The sequence below is a fragment of the Chenopodium album genome, chromosome 6, assembly GCF_948465745.1.
Source record: "Chenopodium album chromosome 6, dcCheAlbu1.1, whole genome shotgun sequence".
Lineage (NCBI taxonomy): Eukaryota > Viridiplantae > Streptophyta > Magnoliopsida > Caryophyllales > Amaranthaceae > Chenopodium > Chenopodium album.
In genome coordinates this window covers 73,781,932-73,799,817 of record NC_137839.1, presented here as the reverse complement: position 1 = coordinate 73,799,817, position 17,886 = coordinate 73,781,932, and the positions used below count along the sequence as shown (strand labels likewise).

The window sequence follows — 17,886 nt, the reverse complement described above, 5'->3', positions numbered from 1 at the left end:
CTTTGAGATTATTCAATGGTCGTATGGAAAAAATGCTGAAGTCTCTTCATCACAGTCTATTCAGTGTATAATCTCTTGGAGAGTCGGATATGATCTTTTGAGATGTCTCTTCACCCTAGGGCTTTGAAGGGGTATATACCTGACTAGTAGAACGCATGATGTACAGTTGAGACTCATTGCCGTAGAAGATTGGTTAACAACTTAACAAGCATACCTCTTGGCGATTTTGGTCAAGGTGGCTCGTTGCTTGCAGGACGGGGAAGCTACATATTTTTGGCTTACATATACATCTGACAATGGCAAACTTGGTCTGGCTGAATTTTGTTAGAAGCCAGTACATTGACCAATTTCATTCCGATGTATCATAATATGCCTTGTATGATATTCATAGCATTATTATAGCTAGTATTAGTTGCACAATAGGATCATCATATTCTGCAAACAAAACCTATGAAAAGTAGTCTTTAGTTGCAGCAATTTTTGTGCAAAATTTGCAAGATCGAGCCGAGTTTTAAAGAATACTCCGTATTGCCGATTTTCTTTCAGGCAAAGGAGAAATTGTTTACTTCTTGGATATATTTATACTATGCAGTGCTTGATTTTCGATAGTCTAATATGTTCAAGAAACACAACTTGAGCATCATTTTTTTTTTTTTTGACAGGAAGCAGGCCATTTTATTAAGCATTAGGAAGGGCTAAATCAGCCATTACAAAATCATGAAGTTCACTAGGATACTCCTCCAACCAAACTCTAAGTGAAGAAAACTTAATACTAAGCTTTGCTAAGGAATGTGCAGCACGATTACCATCCCTTTTCACAAAAGCAAAAGAGCAGGACTGGCAGCAACTTGCAAGCTGAAGAATATCTTTTACAATCGAGCCAAACACAGTCAAGTCCACCCTATTCTTGCACAAACTATGATGAAGCTTAAGGTTATCAGTCTCCAAGCAAACCTTCAAGAAACCAGCTTCCACAGCAACATTCAGGGCATGTCTCAAAGCCATAGCCTCCACTACAGCAACATCAAAGCTGCCAGCAACCATCAGACAAGTTGCAGCAACCACATCACCCACATGATCACGCATAACAGCACCAAAACCCACCCTATTAGACTCAAAGATAGCAGCGTCAGAATTCACCTTTATGATGCCACTGGAAGGAGGTTTCCAATGACAAGCCAAGGTAGCAGAAGGAGGGTTACAGCACATCTGTTCTCTAGCATTTTCGAACTCACCAACTATGCTTACTGCCTTGTGAAGAACATCATCCATCCTCTTCTTTTTACCTTCAAAAACCCAAGAGTTCCTACGAATCCAAATCCCCCAAAGCATGCTCCAGAAGATGTTCCACCACGAAGAGTCTTTGAACATCGCTCGCACATTACAGCACCACTCAGTAAAGTTATTGCCATACAAATTCAGCACATCAAGCCTCAAAGGGGACATATACCACAGCAGCCTAGCTTCCTCACAGAAAACTAGCAAATGCAAAATAGACTCCTGCGAATCACCACACATAGGACACAAAGGGTCAACAGCCATACCCCTAGCGAGGAGGGTAGCACGGGCAGCAACAGCACCTTTCACCACTCTCCAGCAGAAATTTTTTATTTTCGGGGGTAGATCAGCATTCCATATACAATTCCAATCAAAAGCACTAGAAGCACCAGACGAGGAAGCTTTAGCACGAGCCTGTTCCATACTAAGCATATTATAAGCCGACTTGACAGTAAATCTACCATCTTTCGACCAATGCCATGACCAAGAATCCTGTCTATCAAAAATCGGGATCGGAATGTTACAAATTTCCTTCACCTCAAAAGGCAGAAAATTAGCATTTAAAGTGTGCAGATTCCAGCTTCCATTATCAATCAAATCACAGACATAGGCAGGGGTGTCTTCACTCGGGCCACGGCTACTCATCACACAAAAATTAGGGAGGTTGGATACCCATGGATCCTTCCAAATATCAATCGACATACCATTCCCCACAATCTTCTTCATACCTTTTAACAACACATCACGCTCACCCATAATCGACCTCCAAGTATAGCTAGAATGAGAGGCAAGTTTAGCATCCATGAAAGAAGTATTCGGGAAGTACTTTCCTTTAAGCACCTTGGCCATCAAAGAATCCTCATGAGTGAGTATGCGCCAGGCCTGTTTTGCAAGTAAGGCTCTATTAAAGTTTCTCATGTTTCGAAAGCCAAGGCCTCCTTGTTTCTTAGGGACATACAACTTTTCCCACGCCACCCAACTCATCTTCCTCTCTTCCCCCTTTTGACCCCAAAAGAAATTACGACACAATTTCTCAATCTCACTAAGAATACTCCCTGGGATGGAGAAACATTGCATGGAAAAAGTAGGGATCGCTTGGGCTATTGACTTTATCAAAACTTCCCTCCCCGCTTGGGATAAATATTTTTCTTTCCAACCTTTCACTTTTTTCCAGATCCGATCCTGAATATTTTGGAAAACCTGTTTTTTAGAACTACCAATGTAAGTTGGTAATCCTAAATAATTTTCATGACCCTCAACAGCCTTAAAAGATAACTTCATCTGAAGAATGTTTTTCCGTTCTTGATCAATGTTTCGGCTAAAGGATACCTCGGATTTATCCATATTCAGTTTCTGACCAGAAGCAATTTCATAGGTTGAAAGAATTCCCAACACCTTCTCCACCTCTTCTTCGTTTGCCCGAACAAATAAGAGACTATCATCCGCAAAAAAAAGATGAGATGTCGGAGAAACATTCCGACCAATTTTAACACCATGGATGAGTCTCCTATTTTCAGCATCTCTAATTAAAGCAGACAAACCCTCCGCACACAAAATAAACAGGAAAGGTGACAACGGATCCCCTTGTCTAAGCCCCCGGCTAGGCTTAAAACATTTCGAAGGTTGCCCATTCACAAGGACATCAAAAGACGCTGTAGTCACACAATTCATAACCAGAGTCACGTATCTTGCAGGCAAACCCAATTTCAGCATTATTTTCTCCAAAAAACACCACTCAACCCGATCATAAGCCTTGCTCATATCGAGTTTCAACCCCAAATACCCTTTTTTTCCTTTTTTCTTCTTCCGAAGGTAGTGAAAGCACTCATAAGCAACCAACACATTATCTGTGATTAATCGACCCGGAACAAAGCCACTCTGGGATTCATGAATAATTGAGGGGAGTACTACTTTTAGCCTATTAGCAAGTACTTTGGTGACAATTTTATACAGCACATTACACAAACTAATAGGTCTATAATCAACAGGAGACTCACACATTTTTTTTTTCGGAATAAGCACTATATGAGTCTGATTAATGGAACCTATGTCACCATTATTATTAAGAATATCAAGTACTTTCCCAACAACATCAACACCAACAATATCCCAGAACTTTTGAAAAAATATAGCTGACATACCATCGGGGCCAGGGGCTTTCGTAGGGTGCATTTGAAAAAGGGCTTCTCGAACTTCATCGGCCGTGAAAGGGGAAGCCAATGTAGCACTTTGACTTGCAGTAACTTTCTCCTCCACTTTATCAATGACGGGATCAACCTCAATGTGGCTATTTGAAGCGAAAAGGTCGGTGAAAAAGTCAACAAAAACAACTGAAATTTGTTCCTCTTCGACGAAGGTACTGCCAGCAGCATTTGTAATTTTATTGATGTTGTTTCTATCAGCTCTTTGCTTGGCCTTAGTGTGGAAAAAAGATGTATTATTATCCCCATTTTTTAACCACTCTTGACGACTCCTTTGTTTCCAATACAACTCCTCACGCCTCTCCAATTCATCCATGCGATCATCAAGCACACGCATTTGAGCAATAACCTCCTCCGATTGGGTCTCACTCATAAGACTCTCCATTTTTGCTCTACAATCTTTCAACTCTCTCACAAAATCCCCAAATTTCTCCCTACTCCAAGCGCTCAAATTTGCCGAGGTAAAGGCAATTTTTGAGCAAATATCCCCTCCTCTATCCCACGCACTAGCCACAATGTCAGCGCAATTTTCATCCCTCAACCACATCTCCTCAAAACGATATAGTCTCACTTTCTTCTTCTTCTTGTTCGGAGTATTCAAGGCATCCTTCACACATAATAAAATCGGGAGATGATCAGAACGCCTCTTGGAAAGATGCGTTACAAAGGAGCCCGGGAAAGCCTCTTTCCAAGCATGGTTGGCTAAGTATCGATCAAGCCGTTCTTGCACATTCTCAATCCCACCTCTATTATTAGTCCAAGTGAAATTATGACCAATATAGCCCAAATCAAGCAACTGGCAGAATTGCACCGCATCACGGAGAATATCGGCTTCCTCATTATTGAAATCCCTTCCACCTTGTTTTTCACACGAAAGGAGCATCAGATTGAAATCACCTCCAACAAGCCAAGGTTCAGCAACCGCACTCATCAAACTCTTCAAAAGCCCTCCAGTTTTATGTTTATTTTCATCTTCTGGAAAACCATAAATGCCCGTAAACCTCCATCCACCATGTACAGCCGAGCTTATCCACGCATCTATATGATTTTGGGAAAAAGATTTGATACATACATCCAAATTATTTTTCCACAGTAGAGCAAGGCCCCCACTTCTTTTCCTCCCTTCACCTTTACATTCCACTATAAAAGTAGCACTAAAATTCAGCTTATTTTTTATTTTTTCAAGTTCATGCTTTTTCAAACGAGTCTCGGAAAGAAACACCAACTGGGGGCTCTCAAGAAACACAATACGTTTCAGCGCACTAACTGCAGAGGTGCTCCCCAAGCCTCTACAGTTCCAAGAAAGGATGTAACTCATTGGCCACCGAGAGCCCATTGTGTGGGGCTCGCCACATTGTCAGAGTTCGAAATTGCAGCTCTCTTACTGCCTTTAGCAATATCATCATCAAGCACTAAACCATCCTCACTAAAATCTTGATCACGGGACCTTCTCTTTTCCCCTGCTATCTTCACATTCCCCTCCATACTATGATCCCCCTCCCTTGAATTTCTTTTCCACCCCTTCCTTGTACAACTCTTCCCACTACCCCTTTCCTCTCTTTCTGTAATTTTATCATCAGTTAATCCAGCCATATTACCACTACTAAAAATAAAAGGCTCATCAGAAGGCTGCTGCAGAGGAAGTTTATTTATAGTGTCATTATTGTTCAACTCCACTTCTCCAAGTTTGTCAACAACCTGACGGATTTGAGTTTTGGGCACATGAGACACAGAAGATTGCTTAGGTTTGGTGATGAATAAAGGTTTAGCACAGCTGGGTCCCTCACTTTTCCCATCATCCCTCTTATACACTGTATTATACTTCCAAGGTGAGGCCTTCATCCATGCACCATAGTGTACTACTGGGTCCTCAATCTCTCTACATTCTTCACAATCCTTCACTCCATGTCCTATTTTACCACAATAAAAACAGAAAATAGGGGGTTTTTCATATTTTACCTCAAAGCTTTCTTCAATGCCCCCCCTCAATTTCAATCTGACAGATTTCACCAATGGCTTTCGAACATCAACCATAACACGCAGCCTAATTGATTTGTCAATCCCAACCTGAGCAGCGTTATCCATCTTGACAAAAGTACCTAATTTGTTCCCAATCTTCTCGACATTACTTATGTTTAAACGCCCTTTGAGTGGAAGGTTATAAACCCTAACCCACATGGGTAAAAGATGAAGTTGAGTCTCCGAGGGTTTGATCGAATCATCCGTTTCGCCAAGGATCAAAGCGTGTCTGTCAAAATGCCAGGGCTGTTCTTCCAGGACCTTATACTTGTCTCTCCAATGGTGAAATTGGAACATATACATGTTTTTTCCGATGTTCGAAATTTCCACACCATTCTTAGGTTGCCATACTTCTTTCATGGTTGCTATAAAAGCATTAACATTCACACTACGGTTAGTCCAGATTCTCCCAACCAGCGCAAGTTCAATTCGGGCTTCTTCATCGTCTTCACCATTATCCTCCCACTCAATTACCTCTTCTGTTATTTTTCTATTCGATACAGAGTCAATAACCTCCTCATCATTATTCAGACCAATCAACGAAAGATTATTGTCTTGAGATGCCATAATCAACGAAACAGAAAACAAAAACAACGAAAAAGAGAAACAAAACTCGATTGAAATCGAGAAAAACCTTACAAAAAGGAAACCCTAGTCAAGCACTAGAACAAAACCCTCCCAAGGAAGACCTAGAGGGAACGAGGGGCGGCTTTGGGTTCATGATTGTAAAAATTTTAAGTGTAACTTGAGCATCATTATACAACAACAATGGTGTCATATTTATAAGTTTGATCACTTCATAGTTTGGAAGATCTACTAAACTGAAATATATAACAAGGATATTGCAACATATGAGAAATCAATTTGAAGGATGAACTACAGTATCGTAAAACATATGATCATGACTAATGAGGCAATAAAAGTCACCTTTTATATCATACCTAGAATTGATTAAGTATAACACGATTTGAGTAATAATATACAATATATAAATTTTTCACACCATAATTTTTTTTTTTACACATTTTATTAAATCATAAAATACAATATATAAATTTTTCAACATGATTATTAAGTGAATTGAACCTTTAATAACACCAACATTATAACAATAATGGATGTAAAAAAAATTAATAATACAACCTCCGTTTTATATTACCTGTAATGATTAGCTATTTTACTCGCATATTATGTCAAATAGTTGGAAGTAATATAAAATGGAGGTACCCGTTTCTTTTTAATTGACACGTTTCTTCAGTCACGTTTGTTTATGCACAAATTCAACCGTTAATAAATCATCAATCAATCAATTACATTATACTAAAGGCGAAACTTAGAGAACACTTGACAAAATATTGTAAAATGCTTTCCCTCCAAACCCACTTACTAAAAAAAAACTTATTGTAATTAAATTATGACTTTTAGTTTGTATAAAATCTAAAATAAATGTCCTTAAATATCAAATTGCCCATTATAACTATTATATGTTTAATTAATTTCTTTCACAATATTTCCTACTTTTTACTACTAAGTCTATTTATAATATTTATATCCATTATTTTTTGTAAAATTTATTGTCATTAGAATTATTTAACAACCGTGCATTGCACGGGGTTTAATCTAGTTTAACTACCTATAAGCAAAGATTATAAAAAGTTGTTATTATGAATATATATATATATATATATATATATATATATATATATATATATATATATATATATATATATATATATATATATACCATGGCGAATCTAATAAGATCCCACAAACTTTGTTTTTCATCACAAATTAATCAGAATCAATAACTATTTTTTTTAAAAAAATATTTAATAGAAAATTTATTTAAGGAAATTATTTGTAAAATTTAATTACTATATAAATAGAAATAATATTTACCTTTTTTTATATTCACATTCAATTAACTAATTAATATGGAAAATAGTATAGCAAAATATAATCTTTGTAAATATTTTTAAAAAATACAATCTTTTACTACTATGACTAAAACCGAGATATTACAATATATGATCACTGATAAGTATATACGTACATAATTTTTTATTTTTTTTGTCAATGGCACGGGACCTAACCTGGTAAAACATAGGTACGGTGTAATAATACTCCATACTTATAGTGATTAAGTCAAAACGTGTCAACTAAAAAAACATATATATTGTGTAATATATTACAAAAAGAAGTTTTTAAAAAAAATTACGTCAAAAATGATTAAATAATTAAAACAGAAGTCTACCGATAATTACTACTTTATGAGTCATATAAAAACTCAGAAACTTTGGAAGCACCAGTAAAATTTCTCAGATCACCGAGATCCGCCATTTTTGCACTCCGAGCTCTGAACCTACTCTTGGAGACCCAAATCTAGAGAGAGAAACTACGCAACAAGGAGAGAGAGAGAAACCTAGAGAGAGAAAGTCACCATGTCTTCCTTCGACACCTTCAGCAACGATGGCGATGAGCTCAGAACCACCGATCATCCCTTCGACGATGGTTATGGCGGCTTCGATTCTTCGCAACGTTTCGATTCCTCCGGTTTCCGCCCCGCCATTGATGAGGTTACCGTTGAAACTGAGGTTATCGAAGATGATTCTCCGATGCCGTTTGGTGGAAACCCTAATTATGCTGATTCTCCGTTCAGTGATCCGATCCCTGTTTCTAATGGTAATGGAAAACCCTACGATTTGGGAGCTGATGAAGATGGTATTTTCTCCTCTGATGGTCCTGTTCTTCCTCCTCCTGATCAGATGAATGAGGAAGGGTCTGCTCTTCGTGAGTGGCGTCGGTGAGCTTCGATTTCTTAGATTTGATCTTAGTTGTTTTGTTTTTGTTAGATCTGATTATTGAATTTTGAATTTTGTTTAGATTTTTGTTCGTGTTGATGATTTTGTTTTGTTTTGAATTTTGAGTTATTGTTGATGTAGAGTGTTTGTTTCAATCTTTAGATGCATATACTATATGATTATAATTGAGTTGGACGTTAATTCTTCTCATTATGAATTGGATCAAGCTTGGGAATGAATTTATTGTTGTATTATTAATCTGTTAGGGAAGTAATTTCATAGAATGTGTATAATCTTGATTGGTTAGGGATAAGATTCCGTGTGTCTCGAGTGTTCGTAGATATTGCCATCATTGAGATTTGTCTTGCTGTGGCGACGGTTTTAATTGAATTGTGCTAATCAGGCAGTGAATCTTGTTGTTAGATCTATCTGGAGTTTAATTCGAGGATTCGTTGGTTCGTTGGGAAATTTTTAAGATGCTTCCTTAATATGGTGTTATTACATGAGGTACTACCCAAACATCAGAGTATGAGATCCGGATTATGTGAATTCTTGTTTTAATAAAGTAGTATCCTTGAGGTGTTAAAAATGAAGATTCAATTTAGGCCGCATTTGGTTAAGAAGAAATGATTTGGAATTGAAAACTTCTTTTTCAGTGCTTGGTTTCTTGCTGGGAATGTTAAGAGAGGAATAGGAGACTGGGGAGATGAAAAGGGAGTAATTTTCAGGGGATAGAGGGACTGAGGGAGGAGTGGAGGAAGATGAGAGTCGTTAGACATGTGATGAGTAATGTGGCATTTTCTTTAGTCTTCAGATAAGTAAAATCTTATTTATTCTCGGGAAGACATAACTGAGCAGGCCAGCTTAATTACTTTTTCAAAAACTTAAAAACTACCGTTCTGGGAAAAATATTCTTCCTCAACCTTAATTTCATTTTTAACAGCATAAGAGTGAGCTGTTCCTGTATTAGTAACACAGACAAGGAAAATATAGAAGGAATTAGGCACTTTACATGCTTTCTATGTAGAGCATCTGAGCACACTCGATTACTTATGGTAATGGAATAATGAATTCATGTATAATTTTTCAAAAGAAGCCCCTACTACCTCTGCCATTCAGCCTCGTAATGACCACCCCCAAACTATTTACAATCGCTCCAGATTCTGTATAATGCTCTCAATCCTCTAACTACACCACTAAAAGCTCATCCCGCTTTGCTAAAGTTTGCAGTACAATCTTCGACTGCATAATTGGCTGTTTCTGACATCATTTATTACAGTACAGTATTGTTTGATGGTTAGTGTTACACCTGATGTATAGATGGGAGATATTAGAGAATGGAGGGTTGAAGGGTAGAAAAGAGTGCACCATTCACCACCGATTTTGGTGTATGAGCATGTTAGTTTAGGTAGTTCAAACATCGTGTGCTGTACAGCTATGCAAGTAATTGAAGAATTTTGTTTTGTAGCTTGATGATGTTGCCTATGTTCGTCCAACTACCAAAAGAAGATTGTGATATGAGAAGTTGTCCTGATTCTTAATTCCTTATATTCACTTATAACATGAGGTTATATTATATTATTATGTAGAACTGCACTATTTTGTAATCTTTACAACTCATACCTAATTAAATATTTAAGCTTCGTGCTGAAGGTTAATTGAGGTAAGATGTGCATCACAATCACATTTTATTGTCTCTATCACTTTGTGTAACTAAGATGACTTTCTAAAGTTGTCTCCTCTTATCTTTGTTTTAGGATTAAGTGAGGTTCTGGTGAGCGTGCAATATTTATTGAACTTTAAAAAATTGTAGATTTTGCTAAGAATTGCCTTGTATCTGGGAAGAAAGAATCTTTAAACCATTCTCGGATTGACTTTTGCTTATAAATACAATAGCTAAAATCCTTTCACAACTTTTAATTGCTTTAATTAGTTGATGCATGCACCTCATTAGCAAGGCATTTGTTGTTAAATAATGAAAGATATAAAACTAGCAAGAAAGAAATCCAGGTTTTGTTTAAGGCTATCTCTAACTTTCCAGAGTGCTGGTAGGTAATGTTTGTTTAATTAACAGTCATTGTATTGGCTAATGTTGCTTGGCGCATTAAGCCTTCAATTCTGAACAGACTTATACTTCCTATTTCTTAGGCTTTGCCCCCAAGTCCCTATCTAATCTCCCAACAATAAAGTAGTTAGATGTGGTGCCACACTGCCTCTAGAGAATTTTCTGGAAAACTATATTGGACTTATCTATATATGTTGTAGTTGTAAATTGAACACATTAAAACTTATTTGAACTTGTGGAACTTATTGGACTTGTTGAAACTTATTTGATGTATTGTTTCTGGAATAAGTTACAATAAGTTGAACAGAACGCCCCCTAGGTACATCTCCACGCCCAGTTATCCCCAAGACCTTATTGAGCTAGTCTATGACCTGTTGACTAATGGCCATAACGTCCCTATTAATTAGGGTTGAGTAAACCACATAGTAGACCAATTTTCATTTGGACTGTATTATATAATGGGTTTGCCACAACTTGCAAGTTTTCCAAACTAAATGTAAAAGGTGGACTTTAATGTTGGGCAATCTGAAATAGAAATGTGATATTATTAAATGGAAATGGTCAAATGGAGATGACATGCCAATAGCTAGGCTACTGTGAGCTTTGCTGTCTGTGATTAATATAATGTATAATACCTTTATCATGCTTGAAATTTTCAGACTACCAATATTACATGTGTTATATCTTTCATTATTCAATTCAACAACGGAATACATGTGTTTTTAAAAATCACACACATGTCGCGGGTTAGGGGAAAGGTATATTGGTCCTATGATAACACATGTGTTTGTTCTTCCTTTGACCCTGGCCTTTTTTACTTTGCAAAGAATTTGTAAGCTGGAAAGAATGTTCTTTTTGGTGGTACTCACTTTTGAATTTTTAGATTTTACCAGGAAATATATTAAGTGTTTAAATTTATTTTGGATGGTGGTGGTACAGTCAAAATGCCATTAGGCTGGAGGAGAAGGAGAAAAAGGAGAAGGAAATGAGAATGCAAATCATTGAAGAAGCTGAGGAGTACAAGCGTGCATTTTTCGAGAAGAGAAAACTTAACACTGAAACCAACATAAAGAACAATAGGGACAAAGAAAAGGTATATTTTATATATGCTGCCACGCTCTGCTTTATTGCCAATTTCACCCTTCTCTAAATGTATGTTCTATGGGCTTTGCACTGAGCAGATATACTTGGCTAACCAAGAGAAGTTCCATAAAGAAGCAGACAAACAGTACTGGAAAGCAATAGCTGAACTCATTCCTCATGAGGTTCCTACCATCGAGAAGAGGAGAGGAAAGAAAGAAGAAGAGAAGAAGACATCAATCACTGTTATCCAAGGTCCAAAGCCTGGGAAACCCACTGATATGGGCAGGATGCGACAGATACTAGTGAAGCTGAAGCATACACCCCCACCCCATATGATTCCACCAAAACCTGAGCCTGCCAAAGATGGCAAAGATGGAAAGAGCGGGAAAGATGCCAAAACTGGTAAAGATGCAACAAAAAAGACCTCTGGTTCTGAAAAAGGTGCTACTGCCAATGGTACTCAAAAGTCCGAAGCTGAGCAACCAACCCCAGAAGTTGAGCAACCAGCCCCAGAAGCCGAGCAGCCAACTCCAGAAGCTGAGCCAGTAGCAGCTGCTTGATTGATTATACATGAATATGTTGTCCAAATCTCTTTTTTGTTTGTTTTATTTTCATACGGGATCCTAATTACACACTCTTCTGATCCTCCCAATGTCATGTATTACGGAGAAAGAAAATGATGTATTTTTTGTTCCGTGTTCAGTCCATGAGACTTCTGTCTTTTTTCAGGCGTAGAATTTATATTCTTTAGTTCTCTCATTTGGGGAGTTGGTATCAAGGTTTTGGATTTGTTTTTCGTGTTGTGTTAACAAAAACTCGAAACTTGTTGCTCCTTGAGAACTTTTGCTGTAACAATGTCAATTTGTTAATTTTTTCGTAGCCAATTAATTTGTTAAATTTCAGTTTACTTGCACCTGTACGCTGTAGTTTATGACATTTGACATGCATTTCAATTTTGCATTGGTGTGGCGAAGTTTGTAATCTAAACTATTATTATGGTAATAATATTTCATCTGTCCTTGAAAGCTAGGCTTTTCTCACCTTAGAAAAACAGTTTTAGGAACTATAAGCTACCCTTGTGAGATGTGTTTGTACTCGAGAAAATAAAAATAATAATAAATAAATGAATAAATATTACTTCTGTTTTCTGTTTCACATTATTTGCTACAATTGAATTTTTTTTATCTTACAAAAAATACCCGAGTGTTGCTCACAATGTGAAACGGAGGTAGCAAATAAAAGCATTCAATATAGAATCCCATAAAATTGGCTCTTTTAGAAAAATAATCGCGATGCATCATGGTGTACTGTCAAGCCGTCCTTTTAACACTGATATAGTTATGCATCTTGGAGATTACCACTGAAACAAAATTATTATGCATCATTCTCATGCTTATAGCTGCTAGAAAAAATTAGACATCAAATCTCTTTCTATTAAATCATCAAATAGGATCTATGCGCCAATGTCTGCCATGAAAGGGCGCACCATAATGAATGAGAAACAATACTTTGAAGAATCAATTAAAGAATTATGTCTAACTTCATTCTTCATCTGGGGATCACTTCAGAGATGGTGATGGGGGCAGAGCTAATGTGAATAGAGCTAGAGCCAACAGATGTCTTACCCTTTTGGGTATCTGGAAAGAACCCTGGGGCTGCCAACTCCTTCTCGTTTAGACGTACTCTCGGAGACAGCATTTCAATAACCTGACTCATCAGCGGCCTTCTATTGGCACCAGCTTGGGTGCAGAAGAAAGCCACTATCATGTACCTCATAACCATGTCCTCAGGATATTCCCCCATTTCTGAATCAACTAGCTCCAGTAATCTCCCTTCCTCGTACAATTGCCAAGCCTAGTGAATGAAACCATACCATCTCTATGAGCTAGGTAAACCATATTGTCAACCAGAAAGCATAACAACTTTAAACAAATAGCAAATAAGTACAGGAGGGGAAGTATGAACTCAGAATAACTGCACCGGATGTTTGCTAGTAGTCTGAGCATTATGAGACTACCAAGCCACAAGTTATGTTGTTTAAGCATTAATAAAAAGCCAGCCAAAAAAAGAGATGGAAAGACAGCAAAGAAAAAGGCTAAGGTGCAACGATAAATGTACATATACCCATTCGAGAAGAAGTTTATTTGATCCACCCCAATTTGACTTGGAACTGCTTTGACCACTAACTATTTCAAGTATAAGCACACCAAAGCTGTAAACATCTGCCTTCATAGTCAGATGACCACCCATAGCATATTCAGGTGCCAAGTAGCCGCTGCATCATAATCCAAAAAATGAGTAAATTTAGGGCTCCACAAATTTTCACCCTTTTTCAATCCCATTTGTTTTGGAATCGAGTGCAAACGCAGAACCAATGTTAAGGTGAAAATAATGAACTAATAATGTATAGGGCCTTGATAAAGATTCATCTTAAATCATCAATGGTCACAAATCATCAAGTTGAACTCAAAAGTGGAAGCTGAAACCCCACCTAAAAAGATATTTATGGTATAAAGCATTTAGCACAAGATGGGGTAGGTGCAAAACCTCAACTATGGAGTAGTTGACCATGACTTGGTTAGGTAACTAATGTTTTATACAATGCATTTTACAAGTCTGATCTTAATAAGTGTGAGCCTAATAAATGGAGTGATTGAACATGACTTGGTTAAGTCACTAATGTTTTATACATTGCATATTACAAGTCCGATCTTAACAAGTGTGAACCTTTGAAATGGAGTAATTGACCTTGACTTGGTTAAGTTACTAATGTTTTATACAATTCATAAACAAGCCCAATCTTATTAAGCAAGCACTTCCTGTCAGATGAACAGAGGAATGGAAGCATAACTAATAGAGAAAAAGCTTTGACAAAGTAAAGAATACGTACGTTGTTCCAGCTATTCTGGTGCTGATATGAGTAATATCGTCAGGGAAAAGTTTAGCCAACCCAAAATCGCCAATCTTTGGTAAAAAGTCTTTATCAAGGAGGACATTACTCGCTTTGATATCCCTATGCACTATATGTGGCACAAGTTCTTCATGAAGAAAAGCAAGAGCCTTGGCAGTACCCAAACATATAGCAGACCTCTTATCCCAATTAAGCTTACTACGATCACTGGTATAACCTAATAAAGTAACAGTTAAAACACAACTTTTTGCAAAGACCATCAAGTAAGAATCACTAAGAGGCTGCTCAGCTTATTCTTAAAAAAATTTGATCTTACCTATTAATGCACGGTCGAGACTGTTATTTACAACAAACTCATATACTAAGATGCGGTTAGCTCCTTCGACACAGCATCCAATTAACTCAACTAGGTTTGGGTGCCTGACATTCGAAATAGTATTTATCTCAGTCAAAAATTCACGCAATCCTTGTTTTGATTCAGCAGAGAGTGTTTTCACTGCAACTTGCAGTCCACTTTTGAAGGTTCCCTAGCCAAAATAAACAATTAGATCAATAAGTATCATTCAGTCTTCTTAGAGAACCAATTGTATTTTATAAAGTACATGAGAGATCAATCACGCAACTGAAATTATATTTCACAAAGTGTATGGCTACATAATTACAGAAAGGAGTATAAATACAACATTAAGAGAGAACTTGAAAAAAATAGGAATTGTGAGGGCATGGAGATGAATTAAATGACAACTTGGGAAAAAGTGACTAAGAGTAAAATATTCAGCAGTCAATCCAAACACTAAGCAGTTAAGCACCATAAAACCACAACACAACCACAAGGATATACATCGATTACCTTATATACTGTTCCAAAGCCTCCACGCCCTATTTTATTGCTCAAATTAAAATTATTTGTTGCTTCTCTTAACTCAATGTATGAAAAGTGTCTGATGTTCTTAAGCAACTGCCCTGTTTACAAAATAAAAGAAATTATATTAGCTTCAAAAGGGAAAAGGTGTTGAATAAAAAGGGGACAATATGGCTTCTTAAATTGTCAAAATAATACTGACAGTTAAAAACAAGATCAAAAAGAAAGATGTAACTCGACCTAAATTCAGGGTGATAAATTCTGTGTGCTGGATTCATGGGAAAATGAATGTGCAACTTACATGGCTAAACCACTCATGCAAAAAGAACCGTCTCACAATACAACCAAAGAATTACTAAACATTAACATGTATCATGTATGATATATTCATATATGTAGAAAAAAGTGGAACTACTAGCGGGAACTTGAGACTGAACCAATCACTCATAAGTCATAACACCAACAAAACAGATATCAGTTATTCAATTGTGACTCGTGTCGCATGAAAATATAACCGTTCCATAATTGCTCCTTCTTCCTCAAACTGACCACATTTTGACTTTTATGATCAAACCTTGTACTAGCTAAACATTGTTATGGATAGCTATTTAAGGGTAGAACATATACAAGATATAATCCTACAGAAATATCCACTGAGAATCTAAAAGGTCTTATTAAACCTTTGACAACAGAAGTCAAAAAAAAATTCCTGGTCTGAGTATCTATGTAGCATGAAAATGACTTGGGTTTTGGTTAAGGAAGCGTTTTGAAAACAGGAATTCCTTAAGTTTCAGCCATTTCCAGGTTTCATTAACGAGGAAACGGTGGGGTTTCAGAAACTAGGAAATCTCAGGTGTTTGCATGCTTACAGTAGTATTATACGCGTATCATGTCACTTCAACCAATTCTTTACCATTACTTGTGCTCATGCTTACTTGTGAGAGTTGTGCACTTTTGACTACAACGTTTTGGGGCAGAAAAAATGGCCCTACATTCCCATGTTATAGAGATAGCCTCGACTGATCATTAGTCATTAAGTCAATACAAGAAGTTATTACATTCGACTACTCAATACCAAGAAACCCCTTCACTACAAGAATGGAATAAGATAAATTAATCCTAGACATAACTAGAATAACTTCTATTGACCAATTAGTGAGTCAGTGAGCAACATTATCACGATTACGATGAACTAATCAACTAAATTTTAAACATATTGTAGAAATTACACAATATTGAACATGTATAGTACTAAATAGTTAAGATAATATTATGTTTCTTAGTAAAGCTTACCGTCTACTTCGCTCAGATGTGCAGCAGGATTCTTTTTCTTCTGTGAAGAAGGGTTTCCAAAGCAGCCACAGTTCATATCTGCTTGTTTGCAAGATGTATTACAAAACTCATTTGAGACAAATCATTAAAGACAAAAAAAAACCCCAGAAATTGTCTGTACCCAGAAATTAATACAGGAATTTAAGTAATATAAGTATTAAAAAAATCCAATTTTTTTTTCTAAGTAACATTAAATTATTGAAGCAGCTTTTGCATAAACCCATCCACATGATCAGCAACATAAAACTATAGTATAAAATATTACCTCAGCCCACCAAAATATAAATCATATCATGATTATAGAATTAAATTACCCCCACAAACTGAAAAATGAAAATAAAAAAAGAAAAGAAAAATCCCATCATTCCTTGCTTAATCAAAATTGGAGTAATGAACTAAATCTTAGTTCACCTAAATTACTTGAACAGTTGAACTCAAAATTGAGCTCAACCTCATATCGAAGATAAAATGTCAAAGAAACCCAAATAAATTAAACAATAATCAAAATTACCCAAAAAGATCTAAGACAAAAAAAAACACCATGATCAGAATTTCAAGCATAATTCGACATAAAATCAAAATAAAACAGTACGAAGTAGATAATTAATTACCTTGTGCTTGCAGAAGATGATGATGGCAGTTATCATTAAAAGGGCTAAAAAATCTGAACTTTAATACTAAAATTGATTAAACCCCTTCAACCCTTTTGATTTTTTTGGATTTTATAGGTAACAAACAAAAAAGTTTCCAATAGTTTTTTTATAAACAAAAAAAAAAAATTAAAAAGATGGGTTTTTAAGGCAAGAAAATGGTCCAAAAAATTGATATTAAAAGGAAAAAAAAAATTGAATTTAATTTTATAATTGAGAAATGTCTTTATCTTGCTACCCTCTTACATAAGCTGGAAATGGAAAAGGTAGGAGAGAGAATAGAAACCTGAAACTAAGTGGTTGGATATGCTGTATGAAAAATATTTTCACTCGTATAAAATTTTTAATTTCCAAATTTTGATACAATTTCTTGTTTTTGGTCCACAATTTGGCCATTTTGGTTGAGTGTGTACACATTCGAATTTTCATGTAATTTGTGTTTTTGACTTTTCGTTTGGTTTGATGTTTGAAGCTTTCATATGTTTCGTAGTCATGACTTTAAGATGACTGCAACTTGTTCGTAGAATACTAATTAAGTAATTAGTGATTACCAACTTCGCTAACTTGTCCACTCGTATACATATGGCGACTATGACGTAACCATATTCTTAAATTTTATGGTCACCCAGAATGAATATTATGCATATATATAGAGAAAATGGGCAAAAAAAAAAAACATTACAT

At 36.3% G+C, this 17,886-nt stretch overlaps 2 protein-coding genes across 3 annotated transcripts; one reads left to right on the top strand and one right to left on the bottom strand.

The window, feature by feature from the left end:
• Nucleotides 1-7,814: 7,814 nt before the first annotated feature.
• Nucleotides 7,815-12,360, top strand: LOC145636288 (clathrin light chain 2-like). The gene is made up of 3 exons (XM_081687808.1): nt 7,815-8,301; nt 11,304-11,457; nt 11,546-12,360. The coding sequence occupies exons 1-3, from the start codon at nt 7,940-7,942 to the stop codon at nt 12,005-12,007; spliced, it is 978 nt and encodes a 325-aa protein (XP_081543934.1). The 5' UTR covers nt 7,815-7,939; the 3' UTR covers nt 12,008-12,360.
• Nucleotides 12,361-12,598: 238 nt separating this feature from the next.
• Nucleotides 12,599-17,619, bottom strand: LOC145636287 (cold-responsive protein kinase 1-like). 2 transcript variants are annotated; one of them, XM_081687807.1, is made up of 8 exons: nt 17,164-17,619; nt 16,514-16,591; nt 15,209-15,321; nt 14,675-14,885; nt 14,338-14,575; nt 13,572-13,722; nt 13,073-13,301; nt 12,599-12,807 (listed from the first exon to the last, which is right to left on the bottom strand). In XM_081687807.1, the coding sequence occupies exons 2-8, from the start codon at nt 16,587-16,589 to the stop codon at nt 12,758-12,760; spliced, it is 1,068 nt and encodes a 355-aa protein (XP_081543933.1). In that variant the 5' UTR covers nt 16,590-16,591; nt 17,164-17,619; the 3' UTR covers nt 12,599-12,757. The 2 variants fall into 2 exon arrangements, with proteins under 2 accessions (XP_081543933.1, XP_081543932.1); XM_081687806.1 differs by having other exon boundaries at nt 12,602-13,301; nt 17,164-17,615.
• Nucleotides 17,620-17,886: the final 267 nt, after the last annotated feature.